General features: G+C 40.6%; 1 protein-coding gene across 1 annotated transcript; it reads right to left on the minus strand.

Moving 5' to 3' along the window:
* Positions 1 to 3718: 3718 nt before the first annotated feature.
* LOC139442082 (C-type lectin mannose-binding isoform-like) lies at positions 3719 to 8861 on the minus strand. The gene is made up of 3 exons (XM_071222864.1): positions 8624 to 8861; positions 6618 to 6797; positions 3719 to 3966 (listed from the first exon to the last, which is right to left on the minus strand). The coding sequence occupies exons 1-3, from the start codon at positions 8859 to 8861 to the stop codon at positions 3719 to 3721; spliced, it is 666 nt and encodes a 221-aa protein (XP_071078965.1).
* Between the last annotated feature and the right edge of the window lie 7595 nt (positions 8862 to 16456).

Here is a 16456-nt window from a genome sequence, read left to right on the forward strand (position 1 = left end):
CTGTTATGTAACCTTGTCTTAATTGCTGACTTTATGAAAAAAAAACACCAAGTATTTCAGTGTTGCTTTATTGTCCACACTTAGCACAGAAAACACCAAAGAACAGATGGTCTATTGTAACGAAGTATTGGAGACGTGTTGCTAAGCAATAATGTATGGAACGACACGAAGACCATCATTTTGAAGATGTACAAAAGCATTCATACCGCATTCACTGGTTCATCTTGTCATACTGATGCCTTCAATGACTATGGCGTTAAGTTACGATTCCATTACCCCTGTCCATTCTACTTCATGAACACCCAAAGCAATTAACTATCACAAATATGTGGCTTGTAAAATTAATGTTAAGTAGGTAAAAAAATTCAATATTTTAGAAGCTGTATTTTGCTTTAATAAGGATTTTTGGATTCGCCCAGTGCATTGAAATACTATCAAATAGGAAATGAAAATGGTACCTCGTTTCCACTCCAGATACTGCATGTCAGCTGAACCGTCGAGGTCATCCTGAGTGTAAACTGCATCTGACAAGTAACACGTCTTGGAGGAGGCCTGGTAAAATACGGAGGGGCAAGTCGTGTTGAAGTAACACTTGGAGATGCATTCACTTCTTGATTCAACTATCCAGCCTTGTGGTGTCAACACAATCTGTAAACCTGTAAACATCTTTTATGTTAAGTACTGTTTCTGTGTAATGCCTAAGAATATATATGCATTCCTTTTTCGTGTTATAAAAATATGCCAATATATCCTTTGGCCCTCGCGATATTACTGCAGGCTCCAATGTTTTAAGTTGTTCTCCAACTTAAAATTATTAAGTGCGTACAGCAATCTACAGACTTTACAGGAAGATTACACAGAAGACACCACCGGAATGGTCTATTCATATCACAGGAAGGCCTTTAATTGTCGATATTTGCATGTTTTAGTCAGATCCCGTTACCTAACACAGCATCAACATGCAGTACAGGCTTGATATAACGAATCTGTGAGTGACTTGTATATTGTTTGGGTTGAAGAGTGTGTATTGTGCAGTATGAGACAGGCCAATGTAGTGAACAGAGACTGAACATCCCAGAGTCAGGTTTCAGATCTATAGTGTACGACGGGCACATGGGTGATCTGTTTACTTTTCCGTATGCACTTCTAATATTTCTAAGGAATATTTTTGACCTTATTAAATCTTTCTTAGTGAGATGAAAATCAATGATAATGTAATAGGCTGAGACGGTATTTTGTATTGAATTGAATGTTTGACATTCTGTCCTCTTAATGGTTAGGGAACACGGGTGGCACAGTCGTCTAAGGCGCCGCGATTCGCTGTGCAGAGTTGCGTCCCTCCGGCATGCCAGAAACCTATGATTGTGGGTTCGAATCCATACCCGTGCTCGTGGGTTTCACCGAAGTGGTAAACGTCTGAGACCTGCATCACTTCGGGCTTTCCTTCCACATTAAGCTGACACGCCGCGATATAACTGGAATACTGTTAAAAGCGGCGTTAAATCAAACTCACTCACTCACTAACTCTTAATGAGATTCTTCAGTTCCCAGTTATCGTTCACATAACGACTTCCACATTCCAGTAGAAACACCAGAAAATTCCCTAGCAGTTAACTACATAACTTGGTACTTTCCTATTGTTTGACTCCACGCCCTGCACGTCAGCATTCAGTAGCAATATATGAATTGACTTTTTAAATAATTAATTTTTAAACTAATTTTCAAATCAATTTTGAATAACAGCAAATCTCCTGATCTTCATTTAGAATCTCCCTCGTCTCGTTGATCGACGCCATTTTGACGTTCTGAACTTGAAGTAAATGAATTACGTCGTACTGCCACTGTGACTGACTTGCGTAGGTTGTTTAAAACAGGCCTTGCTGATCTAAAGAGGATATGATTCAAATGGGTGTTGTAACCAAACAAAGGACGTTACTGTAAGGAATACATGCCCTCATCATCTTTCGTTTTGAGAAACTCCGTCGTTGTATTTCTGTCTGTGTAGACATGAGGTCACGCGTATCAAGAGAAAATGTGCATATACATCATTTCAAGGTACCAACTAGCGTTAGTATCGTTTGTTTGTTGTTTAACGTCGCACTCAGCAATATTCCAGCTACATGACTGCTGTCTGTAAGTAATCGAGTCTCGACCAGACAATCCAGTGATTGACACCATGAGCATCGATCCACGCAATTGGGAGACGATGACATGCATCAACCAAGTCAGTGAGCCTGACCACCCGATCCCGTTAGTCGCCTCTTTCGACAAGCATAATCGCCTTTCACGGCAAGCATTGGTTGCTGAAGACCTATTCTACCCCGGATCTTCACGGTCACAAACGTAAGTACAAGGTATGAGAATTGAATCTTACTTTGTGTGAGTTCATTTGAGTGTGAACGTTCACAACATGAGAGCCAAACATTGTCGCAAGCTCCAGCGTTTATGCAATGTCGGCTCTCACTCTATGAAAGGTCATACTCTCAATGAACTCACACACAAAGGTCTTCAGCAACCCATGCTAGCCGTGAAAGGCGATTATGCTTGTCGTGAGAGGAGACTAACGGGATGGGGTGGATGTCATTGATCCCAATTGCTTGGATCGTTGCCCATGAAGTCAATCACTGGATTGTCTGGTCCAGACTCGATTTTTTACAAACCGCCTTCATATAGTTGGAATACTGCTGTGTGCGGCGTTAACAACAAAAAACAAACAAAAACAAAGTAACCGTCAGTTCTTACATTTACCTCTGACAAATATATCTCAAACTTCTGAATGCTTACCTCGAAATAATTTCCAAAGATATTAAATAGAAATAATCGTGACGGTTTTAAATTAGATGAAACGGTATGACTTTACACCTGCTAAGATACTAGTCATCCCCTTGGGATTCCGTTAGAATTGGTCCCGCTCAACCCATGTTGGTGCTAAACAGCGTCTTAATGGATCGGTGAACAGGCTCGGCTTGATTGCGTGTTTGTAACGATCTCGTCAGTACCCGAAACCTGGACAGCTGGAAGAAACAGCCACTTTACAAATGCAGGTAGTGCTAAGCGGAAAGTTCAGAGAACAGGACTGTCCAGTACGCTACAAGTCTCGGTGTATTAACTACACTCTTCTCAAGTCCCAGAGCTCAACACGGTCCTCTAGAAATTCTTGTTATGCAAGTGTATCGGGTACAGGATAAATGTAATCATATCTAAGAGTTCCGTTTGTGGGGTGTTAATGCACTCAAGCATTGTGATAATACTACAAGGAGAATGTGTAACTTACCAAAGTGAAACAAGACGATGAGGATTTCAATATCTTTATTTTCTACACTGACATGTGGTATGGATTTATGATGCCAGAGAAAAGTCAGATTAAAAACCACTTTGTTCAAGAAAAAATGACAAAAAGTAATTGATGTAATATAAAAATCTGTTTGCTCAATAAATAGCTGAGATGCGTAAGCAAGCGAGTGGATAACATATGAATTATTATGGAAAAAAATACAGCTGTGTTCTGTTGCAATGCATGTTGAAGGTTTTATGTCTTTAAAATGTTATTGATATTCCAAAAGCACAGATATGAGAGTGAGTGAGTATGGCTTTTAGCAATATTCCAACAATACAACAGTGAGGGGGACATCAGAAATACAGACATGAGACTTATACATATTAACACACCATAAAAACTATGACTCGGGACACATGTTCCCGTCTTTATATCATACAATCAGCAGCAAGATGGCGCCACTGGTAGCTGACAAACATAGCCATGCTGTTTGGTACAGCTGTGATCACGCCATTTGTTCACAGGTTCACCAGACCAGGGGTACACCACGAGGCAGTCATTGCTGTTTTTGCCTGTATGAGGTCGATCAGTGTCTGTATCCCACCATTCGGTTTGAAATGTGGAGTTGTCTGTCCACACCCATGTTCCCTCTTCTTGGATGTCAGTGCCACCAAGCCAGAGAGATCTACCTAGAATTACACAATAGCATTCAACATTTCAGACTTAAAAGTCATTACTATTTTATATAGCAAAAAAAAATATTACCTAATCAGTCACATATGTTATTTGGTCAGAAGTGGTAAGGCCATGCTTGAATATCGGAAGAATTGAGCATAGGGTTGGAAGTTATTATCCAGCTGTTGAAAGTACACTCAAGAAAAGTAGTCGTCTCATCACCTCTCTTTCATGAATGGGGGCGGTCGGGTAGCCTAGTTGTTAAAGCGTTATCTCGTCACGCCGAAGACCCGGGTTCGATTCCCGACATGGGTACATTGTGTGAAGCCCATTTCTGGTGTCACCCGCCGTGATATTGCTGGAATATTGATAAAAGCCGCGTAAAACCATACTCACTCACTCACTCACTCACTCTTTCATGAATGACTCCAAACGAGTAACCCGTCCCCAGTTGTTTTTACGAGAAATTGTGTGTAAACTGATGATATCACTTTGGGACGCATACGCCAACAAGTTCACTGAAGTTTTAATGTAACTAGACATTATAAAACTATTATGTCATACACATGTCCGGTCTAATGATCTCACTGGCACGTTTGAGCCACTTCTACAACTACATACATAACCTATTTAGGCCATTAACATCAGATGGCGGGAAATTTTAATTTTCAAACGTCAATATTTCAATAGTATCTACCGACGTTGTAGAATATACTTGGTACCATTAACAGTCGCTCTACTTGAACTCTCACAGTTGTGAGATAGGTGTGACGTCACTCTGGGGGCAATGATCTAATACTGGAATACTATGACTCGTGATATAGTGTACATACAGTATATATACAGGGTCATATATACTGAACAACAAAGGTTCCTGTGACATTGAATAAGATTTACTGCAAAGTTATGTTTTTTACCAAATCTGAAACAATTTCGGTTTGCAACAGATAAAAGACTCCTGTAAGTGTTCAAATGGTTTCATCTGCCATACTGACTTCAGAAAATGCGTGATTTCATAACAAACATGAACATGCCAAAATGTTAATTTACAAATCAATAGCGTGTGTGTCCCCCTCTGGTTGCGATGCAAGCAACACATCAGGCGACGCACAAAGTCCTGTGGGATATCTATCCAAATCTGCTGGTGCATGTTTCGAAGTTCCTGGAGCGTATGTGGAACACGTGGTTGACGTCGAAGGCGCCGATCCATCTCATCCCACATGTAATCGATTGGTGAGAGATCAGGGGAGAGAGCCGGCCAGGGGATGACATTCACGTTGTTTTGTTGAAGGGAATCCTGAACAAGTCGAGGCCGGGCGTTGTCATGTTGAAAAGTAATGCCTGGGTCATGACGACGCAAAAACGGTGGAACAACAGGGCCGATGATCTCGTCGCGGTAGCGCTGTCCATTGAGATTTCCCTCTACCACTATCAAACGGGTCCTCTGTCTTGCTGTAATCCCACCCCATACCATAACGCTGCCGGCCTCGAACCGATCTTCTTCCATGATACAATGATTGACGTAACGTTCAGATCGACGTTGGTACACTCGAATCCGTCCATCGCTGTGCCTGAGGTGAAAACGAGATTCGTCAGTGAATAGAACTTGTCCCAACTGCATGGCCGTCCAGCGTAGTGGCTGTCTGCACCACTGTTGACGTGCTTGGCGGTGGTTTCCTGTCAAAATGGGACGTCTGGCGGGTCTTCTGGCGACAATACCTGCTCATCTGAGGCGACGACGTACGGTTTGTGAAGATACTCGCCCAGGGATACTTCTTGCAGTCACTGTTACTGGCTGGTGTGTTGAATCCAGTTGTCTTGTCGATTATTGGTTACGCGTGGCCTGCCACTCCGAGGATGGTCTCTGACTGTAGTCATCTGTTGCCAACGTTGCCATAAGCACCAAATTGTGTTTCTGTGGACTTTAAATTGTCTTGCGTCATCACGTTGACTCGATCCTGCTTCAAGCATACCAATGGCTCGCAGACCCTCATTTTCAGGCGTGGCACTTCGTAATGTTGAATTATTGCGTAATTTTGTTGTTTTTCTGAGTGGTTGTTGTCAGCACGATGCTAAACAATGCATATGGAATCCCGTTAACGCACATGTTTTTATACGCATTCTTTGGTAGTGAAATGCATGGGGCTTGCATAAAAGTCAACTTTTGCATGGAATGCATGCTTTTCTGTAGCAGTTGCGTTTTTTGTGACTTGATTCCATACATGTACTACAATACTGAAAACCAAACTTTACTTGTTTGAAAAATACACTAAAATATTGGTGTCACAGGAACTTTTGTTGTTGAGTATATTTCCATGGTAACTGAATGTAGAAAAAACTATTCTGTTTTCTTTTCTTTCTTCTTATAAATATTTATAAAACCTGATATGAGCGTCATGTAAATTCCATCCCCAAGACGGTAATTGCACGCGTTTTCGTTTGAGATTGAGAAGAGATTTCGTCATGAAAAATCCGAAAAATTTCCGGTATCCAGTCATATGATTTTTTGTAACCAATCAGTATGCTGCACACATTCCCTTTCGCTTCACGATTGGTGGTAGTAATGGAGTGGTAATTGGCACTTGGTAACATCACATCCCAGAATGCTCATGATACAGCTGGGATACTATTATAAATATAAATATAAATATAAATATATACTCACCGTGATTCACGGCAATGTGATTCATTAATAGAGTTGTTTCGAGGTTGCCAACTTTGAGAAGATGTGCGCCATTTTGGATACAGAAGTTTTCTGCATTCCCCCATGATTTGGTTGAGCCTGTGTAGGCTTTGTAGCACAGATCGAGAGTCCGATTCCAGCTGTATCCACTGTCACAGCCATCTGAACACAGAGGCATATAGCAAGGTCGTATTAACACCCTAGAACATTGAAATAATGAGAATGTGGAAAATCTGGAGTGGAGTGAATCTCACCCTCGTATATTATTACAGCAAATATATCAACAAATATATCATGGTATGCACATACTTTAAGTTACTGATTTGCCAAGTTCAGATACAATCATATTGATGCCGCAAGAGAGTAGCTGGAATAGAACTGACTTCACATGAACAACATTTACTCATCGACTCACACACTGAGAGTTAGCTAACCAAAACATGGGCTACCCGCTTTTAATATTAAAGTAATATAGAGAACGATTAAATCTGTAACCATTCGCTCGCTCTCTTACTCACTCACTGATACTAGTGACAGCATCAATATTTTCAATAGTCAGAGAGCAGAACATTTTAAGCATGCTTAATACCAGTATTGTTTTTAGACTGAAATCAGAGGGATTGACAAAAAAAACTTACAGAACTATTCATTCGCTTTTGTGTAGCATCGTATTGGCCCAGGGGCGGTCGGGTAGCCTAGTGGTTAAAGCGTTCGCTCGTCACGTCGAAACTCGGGTTCAAATCCCGACATGGGTACAATGTGTGAAGCCCATTTCTGGTGTCCCCCGCCGTGAATAGTGTTTACCGCTGCGCTAGACAAGATTTTGTCATCGACTCACTCACATAGTTAGGTGAGGTGAAATAGGGTTTAACATCGCGTTCAAGATTATTGCACTTATGTAGCGACGCGCATGCACGTGTGTGTGTGGATGCTTATACTAGTGCTTGTATGAATATCCCACTTAGACACGGTATACTGACTCCTTGTTTTAGCCCCTTAAGCGCCAGGAATTGAAACAACAAGTACCATTTCTTAATGTCTTTTAGTATGACGCGGCCGCGGATCGAACACCGGACCTCCCCCTCTCCAGGCGGTCGCTCTACCACTAGACTACGGAGACGGTCTCGCACAAATTGTGAATTAGTTAACCCGCTTAACTATTCGCTTATAATATTAAAGTAATCTAGCTGAACTAAGTAAATCTAATTCACTTACACACTCACTGGTAGCATCCATATTTTCAAAAGACAATAAATACCAGTACTGTGTTGAAATCAGAGGGATTGACAAATTCTTCCTTACAGTACTATTCACTCAATTCAATGTGGGATGGTACTGACGACATTATTCGCTACTCCGGCCCACATTGAATTATTTACATAGCTATTTTGATATAGTTTGTAATACTCAATTTGGTAATATTCTTTCAAAAGGGAAATGAAATTTCACAAATATGTGGCTTGTTAAATGAATGTTAAGTAGGTAAAATATTTCAATATTTTAGAGGGGGCACGGGTGGCCCAGTCGTCTAAGGCGACGCGATTCGCTGTGCAGAGTTGCGTCCCTTGGGGCACGCCCGAAACCTATGATTGTGGGTTCGAATCCCGGTTCGCCCCGACTATGTTTCTAGGTTTGTCAGCACCATACCCGTGCTCGTGGGTTTAACCGAAGTGGTAAACGTCTGAGACCTGCATCACTTGGGGCTTTCCTCCCACATTAAGCTGACACGCCGCGATATAACTGGAATACTGTTAAAAGCGGCGTTAAACCCACTCACTCAATATTTTAGAAGCTGTACTTTGTTTTAATAAAGATTTTTGGATTCGCTCAGTGCATTGAAATACAATCAAATAAGAAATGAAAATACTGTTAAAAGCGGCGTTAAACCTACTCACTCAATATTTTAGAAGCTGTATTTTGTTTTAATAAAGATTTTTGGATTCGCCCAGTGCATTGAAATACTATCAAATAGGAAATGAAATTGGTACCTCGTTTCCACTCCAGATACTGCATGTCAGCTGAACCGTCGAGGTCATCCTGAGTGTAAACTGCATCTGACAAGTAACACGTCTTGGAGGAGGCCTGGTAAAATACGGAGTGGCAAGTCGTGTTGAAGTAACACTTGGAGATGCATTCACTTCGTGATTCAACTATCAAGCCTTGTGGTGCAGAGGACAGGAAATAACGCTGTAGTGTCAACACAATCTGTAAACCTGCCAACATCATTGATGACTCCAAGAGTACTGTGCCTGTGTAGAACCTGGGATAGGTTCATTCGTTTAAATGTTTTAACAAATGTCACTCCGTGTCATATAACATGACACTACATCTGACTGCCGTGTTGAAAGCTGCTCTCTAAATGAACTTAATGACGTATTGTTCCCGTGTATATATATGCACCCAGTATTAGTTGTGTGTTTTAAATATATGCAAATATATTCTTTGTCCCTCGTGATATTACTACAGGCCCCATGGTTTAAAGTTGATATCAACTGAAACTACTTATGTATGCACGGCAATCTTCTTAACAGGCCGTCACAGGAAGTTTACACTAAAGAGACACCGGAATGGGTCCATTAACATCACTGGAAAAGCTTTAAAGGTCGGTATTTGCAGGTGGATAGATGGGTATGTTTACGCATCCGTACGCACGGCTAATGTTTCAGAAGAAAACATTCGATCTTATTTTCCTTTCTCATTGACATGAAAATCGTTAATAAGGAAATATGCTAAAACGGTTTCTTTTTTTAAGTTGAATATTTGACATTCTGTCATTTTAATGGTTTGATTACAGAAGCTTGCAATCAAGCTCAGCATTAAGTGTACTCATAATTATCAGGATTCTATCCATGTAAACTTCTAGAAAGGTCTTTGTGTCGCATGCATTATTATAGGGCTCACAGAAAGAGTTAGTATTATTTCATAATAAACACCAAATGGCAATCTGCAAAACTGACAGATGATGGATCGCTTCAAATAGCCATTGTTGTGACACAATATCCTTTATAAATATGTTGCTGTTTCGTTTTCAAATTTTCTAAAATTTCTAAATATTTCTAGATATTACATCCAGTGGTGCAATATCGGTTATCTTCGCGGGTTCCTTCGGATTGGCAATGTCATGTTGGGTCTTTTACTGGTCTGAACAGTTACTTTTATCATTATATGGTTTGCATTGACTCATATTTCGGTTTACGGCTAATCCCGGTAGAGTAATTGACTACAGTGGATACAATAAGAAATAATTTCACTAAACTCAATCTCTTTAACTCCAATACTATACCTCTCTGAGTGACGATCTGATCGCACTTCCACTGGACACCTGACGTGAAGGATGACCGGACTTTGACCGTCTATGTTATATAAAGGTTGCGCGGGGTGTTAGGCCAATTATATATCAGTTTTCTTAAATGATTCTTTACCACCTCGATTAGGAGCGGCAGCACGGGTGGCCCAGTCGTCTTAGGCGCCGCGATTCGCTGTACAGTGGTGCGTCCCTTGGGCACGCCGGTTCGAATCCCATCCCCTTCCCGTCTGAGACGCGGCGTTAAACCCAACTCACTCACTCACGATTCGGAGCTTTCGATTTGTACAAAAGATAATCCAAACAGAGCACAAATATACTACCGTTTTTTGTGTATTTAAAACATGGGAGACGAATCGTCCAAGAGTGCAAATAGATGCATTTAGCAAGATATTCTTCTTCATTTTATTGTTTACAAATTTTCAGTTCCTGTTATTTTTATACAAAGCAGGATGAAATAGTGCCGAATGTGTTGGTTAGAGGAAACTGTCCTGCAAGTTCCGCCCAAGCAACTTTCACTCGCGACATTTGGTCTGATGTGATTCAAATGTCGATTCACATGCCCAGGCCTTTCCTGTTCCTAAATAATGTTCTAACAAATCCCTGTCTCAAAGGTTCCCCATAATCCTGTATACAATCGAAGGACTTTCTTTATATTCACAGAAACTATTTGAGACAAGTGGAATTCTCGAAAGAGTCTCACTATCTCAAGGATTTGCATGTTTTTTTGCAATCTCAATTCTGTCAAAACATTTGATTTTACAACCCTGCACACCACTATCCCACACGACAAATCACTACATTCTATGGGGCATTTGTTACTAAACGTGGTGACCAAAGTATAGTTCCACTTCTGTCTTCAGAGGTTCATGACAATTTGTCATAACTGAAAGCAAATGTGCTCTGATGTTGATAAAGAAAACAATATGTGAAATTGTAGTCCTCCTCATTGATAACATCTATGTAAAATATGGGGGTAAGACATTGGGTAGGTAAGTAGGCATCTCATGGCCACCAGTTGTGCTCCCCTTCTTGTTCGGATTGGCAAAGTCAGCACAAGGGAATAAATCCAAGAAGTTTAACTTTGAGGACATTCCGCATTTTGATGATTGTGTAGAATAAGATACTGTTTTGTTTGCACAACCCTAGCCTTTCTGTGTGTCTTCTGGAGCCTTGGAGTTTCAATGGACCAATTTTAATTTTCTAGAAATAACATACTTTGGTTATTGCCTGCCAAATATATTTTCTTAGTCCTGCCTATAAATATACTGATCCCATCAATAACATATACTCAGTAAATAACGGTCCTCTCAACATGCTTAAAATATCCAAATGTGAGAAACTTGTCCATTTATGGTTACTTCTTTTATAAAGGCAAAGTGTCACAAATCAATCAATAATTGATCCAATAACCTTGATAGGAAGTCATAACATTACTTACACACACACACACACGCACACGCACGCACACAAACGTTACACACACGCACACACACATTACACGCGCGTCACACACATTACACACACGCACACGAACACACACTCAAACACATTACTCACACACATGTACACAAACACACACGCACTTACTGCACACACAAACACACACACTCATACACATACACACACATCTAATTTCGAACACTGAATACCCATTAAATTAGCATGGTTATAATGAAAGTATGTCAGTCCAAATGTTTTATTATACTTATATGTTGCGTTTGCCAGCAATGTCAATGAAAACTAACTTGCCCAAATTTCAAGACCTCTTAGTCTTAGGTGGTTTCAGGCTTGTGCAAAATACTGTTAATGTCAGGAATATCAACATAAATCAAAGCGCGTAAACAAAAACAATTACTGGTATTCCATATGAATATTCAGAATAAAACACTGTTTATCAAATCATGTAAATGGTATTGTTAAGTTTAGTGACGAATAAAACTGGTACTGGACAATGGTAAGTTTACAGAGTGTTTGTACTTGATGTCTTCTTGTCTATTGATGCTCTGTGAACCATGTACATCAATGGGTTTTTTGTTGGTGATACAGGAGAGTGTCTGTTGTACAATAACCAAACTGTGCATCAGCACAGAGCAACTTCAAGTCAGGAGTGGCCATATATCCTAAATTATGGAAGCGATCAACCATTGACATTTCCTGTATTATGAAAGACACTGAGACCAACAGGCCAATAAATAAAGTGTTATTCATTCTTAGGGAGGAAATGAATAGTACACCATGTCAGCTATAAAATTGACATAACACCGCAGACGGATTTATAGCGCAAGCAATATTGATTGTTATGAAACAAAGTATTTTGTATTAATAGGTCTGGTTGTTATGTTCAAAAGATCCATGTAAAACGTTGCTGGGAGTCATGAACATGAATTTGTTCAACTTGGTCACTCATTCAGTGAACATTGATGAATATTGATAGGATAATGACTCGATAGACACAAGAGCAACATCCACTCACTGTGGACAATAACACGTATTTTGCATGTATTCCATATCGAGTTTCATGTATATTCCTTTTTCGACTGATTCGATGGTACTATTCGTGCAGAGGATGTTCGGTGTCTTCTGTCATACGTGGGCACATTGTGGAAAGTTTTCTATTATTAAATGTTCGTTGTGTTCATTGTAATTCCTGCATTCTAATTAGCTAAATTGGTCATGGGGTTATTGCAGTCATTTCCCAATGAATGTAAAACTTAAGCGACGCCCATCGTAGCGGACTACTTTTATTACAACGGATTGTTGGGGAATCCCAATGTTAAAGTCGAGGGGATTCCCTTTCTGCTCACGTGTATCGTCATGCACAGGACGTTTAGCGACTTCCGTGCATATTCATTGTCCAAACTACCCTTTGAGACTGAAGGCCGGGAAAGAAAGAAACAGCTAACGTGCAGGCTCGCTGCCTGTGGTTTTTTTCGCTCGCCTGAGTTCCACAAATTTCATTTCTTCCGGTTTCATTTCTATCTGTGTCTTTCCGTTCTCAGGGAACTAATGTTTGAATCTGACGGTATCTGACCACGCCATTTGAAACATCCGCCTTCTCCCGGACATATTTGTTCCGGTTTGTTACAGTCTTACTGTTACAATCCTTCTCCCCTCTTGCCTTGACTGACAGGTCCTATGAACTTTGTTTTGGTCCTACTCTCCGTTGATTGGCTACTGGTTTTGTAGGCGTGTCAAGTTATGTGCATAAATCAAACAATCAACTGATTCGTGTCACGCCACAGTATGTATTCCTACACCTGGAATGTTTATAAATCTCGTGTTTGGGGTTCAACTATTGTAGATGACACATGTTTTCATAGTCGAATTTAATTTTAAGGATTGATTGTGGATTGTTTTCGGTTCATTGAGGTATGAATTGAAAAACCGATGTGCAAACATTTGTAAGAATCCGCTTCGCAGATTCATACAGTTTGCACTTCGGTTTTGCCACACATATTTAATATTAATATTTTAATCTAGGAAGGTCAAGAGAAAGTCTGCCTCAGACAAATTCAGACTGACGAAGGTATCTACGTATACAGTCTATCCATGCGTACTCTCACTTCTTATTAGCTGGCTTTATGAAAAAAGGAGAATAGCATTTACGAATATACACATCGACTATTTCGAGAATAAAAAGGTTGCTAAGTCCAGATCCATATCTCTCTATACAAATCCATTATCTAAAAAAGTGATAAGTGAGGCATGCAGCTGCACCTGGTAAACATCAGTCTTTGTTGTGAAAGATTCGAGGCTGCCCTTGGCTTAAAAAACCCAGATACATCAGAAATGTAGACAGCCGTCCCAGGTGTATTGATCATACATTTGTCCTTGAGAATATTCAGTGGCAGGACCCATTAAAGCTCACCACTTACTCGCTGTTGAGATACCTATTGAGAGAAAGTGTACATGCACATCTTTAAATACAGGTAATATGTTATATCTACATTAGATTTCAAACACGTTTAAATTCTGCAGATTTTTAAAGAGTCGTTCTGTCCAGTGTTTACTGCATGGCTCATTTGCGGTGCTTTCCGATTGTCTGACATTTGCAAGTATCAAATTTAAAAGCTCTTATGAAATTTTAATTCACGGTCATCGAGTGTACGCCCACTTTCAGTATCATCGCTGTTAGTTCATTTCGAGAGCAGCTTTCAGTTAGATGTAATACCAGTAATATTTTTTATTACACGGAAAAACATTATTCTTCAAGCATTTAATGAATGAATCTTTCCGAGGTTTTACACAGAAACAGTGCTCTTGGCACCATTAATGATGCTTACATGTTTTATACAGATTATGATGACATTCCAGGGTTATTTTCTGTCCTCCGGACAATACCTCACTCATCACAGGATGGCATGTTGTCACTTTCCGTGACAACAGTGGTAAGGAAAGTGATAACAAGCCATCATGTAATGAATGTGGTATTGTCTTTGAAAATAGCCATGACGTCATGTACAAACGAGTCCTGAAAACGGCGATGGACCTTTCAGAAAGCGAACTAAACTTCCATGTCAGAATGAGGAGATCTGATTGGTCCGCGTGATCTTGATAAAATATTGTATACCCAGCCGTGATAGGGAATGAATTCCTCAGCGGGGGAATAAATCTCTTATACCCCGCCACGAGGATGTCAGGCGTTACGTGGATTTCTGAGAGGCAGAATAAATCTCTTTTTGAATTGTATTTCTCAAATCTGTTTGAAGAATATTTACAATTTGAACACCTATTTGAATGTGAGAAACTAAAAACATTATGCAAAGTATGTACAATTTGTATTCAAAATGTATAATCTTCCATACCGCAAAAATAACGAACACGCAATGCCACTGCTTGCAGAAAAGCAACGTCTTCGAGCCTTGGGTATGCTGCAAACAGGAATGGCACAAAACGCCAGGCAATTCAGAGTTCCTCAAAACACAATGTCATCTCTTTGGAAACGTTATCTACAGCAGGGCAATAATAATGTCTGGTCACGGGCCGGTCGTCTACCTGTGACGTTACGTCAAAAAGACAACCATATTCGGTTGGTTCATCTAAGTGAGTGAGTGAGTGGGTCTGGTTTAACGCCGCTTTTAACAGTATTCCAGTCATATCACGGCGTGTCAGCTTAATGTGGGAGGAAAGCCCGAAGTGATGCAGGTCTCAGACGCTTACCACTTCGGTGAAACCTACGAGCACGGGTATGGTGCTGACAAACCTAGAAACATAATCGGGGCGAACCGGGATTCGAATCCAGGCGTGCCTAAGGGACGCAACTCTGCACAGCGAATCGCGGCCCCTTAGACGACTGGGCCATCTGTGCCCCCCGGGTTCATCTAAAGAATCGATACCAAACTGCCACATTAACAGCTCGGAAAATTGTCCAGGGGAACGTTTTAACGACGCTTTCGTTACTCAACGTCATCAGTTTGGGGGTGGAAGTGTAATGGTGTGGGGTGGCATCACAACTCATGGGAGAACACTCATCTTTGTTTATGGCAACTTGAATGACGTACGCTACCGGGAGGACATCGTTGGAGATCACGTTCTACCCTTTGTGCAAATTCTGGGATGTATGTCACGTTGCATGAGGATAATGCCCGCCCACAGATTGCACGTGTTGTAACAGATTTGTATTGGCAGTGTTGTACTGCTATAGCCGGCTGTTTCTCCAGACCTCTTCCCCTGCAACCTATGTTGGTTGCAGCAGCGACTAAATAGATCGGCGGACAGGCTCGGTTGATTGTGTTTTTCTGAAGCGACAGCCGTATGGTACGGCTAGACCGATTCTTGACATTGTACAAATAGATTTAGTATTGACGGGAAAGTTCAGATACCACTACTGCCCAGTACATTAGAAGTGTCTGTGTAATAACTACACTCTTTGAAGTTGCCATGGCTTCTTGATGGATTCAAGTTCCAGAACTCAAGAAATTCTTGTTATCAAGTTATCGTGTTCAGGAAAGATGTGATTTATATCTAAGGATCCCTGTAATGGGGTAGCTTAACCATATTCATCTTCTTGGAATAAACACGGTTGCGATAACACCACAAGGGAACTTTTAATGTTACTTACCAAATTGAAACAAGACCATTAGGATTTCAATATCTTTATTGTCTACTCTGACATGTGCTGACATATAGGCTCTACAAGGCATTTTAGAATCCTGTGTTCTGATTGGTCCGAATCTGCGGTAGGTCTGTATTGTTTCCTATTTGCTGATTTTCTTTTTTACGCTTGGCGATCATTGTCACAGTGAGAAAGACTGGTGTGATATCTATGTGACTCACATACATTATTCTATCATGGGGAAATGGCATTAGAACATATCAACGGTGTCACACTGATGATAACTGTCATTTTTTGGCATTTAGCAAACTTGAGTAATCTTTGAAACAAGATAACCCCAGTTACAGCAATGTCGTGAAAATGCATAAGCCATACATTATCTTTTGTTTGACTATGTACCATAGGCCAGTTCTCTGCATCCCACTTGAACCACTGCCTTGAATCAATTACTTATGTGTA

The sequence above is a fragment of the Haliotis cracherodii genome, unplaced genomic scaffold (genome assembly GCF_022045235.1).
Source record: "Haliotis cracherodii isolate W230 unplaced genomic scaffold, xgHalCrac1.p SCAF_5, whole genome shotgun sequence".
Classification (NCBI taxonomy): Eukaryota; Metazoa; Mollusca; class Gastropoda; order Lepetellida; family Haliotidae; genus Haliotis; species Haliotis cracherodii.

Coding starts and splice junctions, on each gene's coding strand:
- LOC139442082 (XM_071222864.1), bottom strand. CDS start 8,861: ATGATGTTGGCAGGTTTACAGATTGTGTTGACACTACAGCGTTATTTC. Junction 6,798..8,623: donor GTATCTGGAGTGGAAACGAG/GTACCAATTTCA, acceptor CTCTGTGTTCAG/ATGGCTGTGACAGTGGATAC. Junction 3,967..6,617: donor TCACATTGCCGTGAATCACG/GTGAGTATATAT, acceptor GTGTAATTCTAG/GTAGATCTCTCTGGCTTGGT.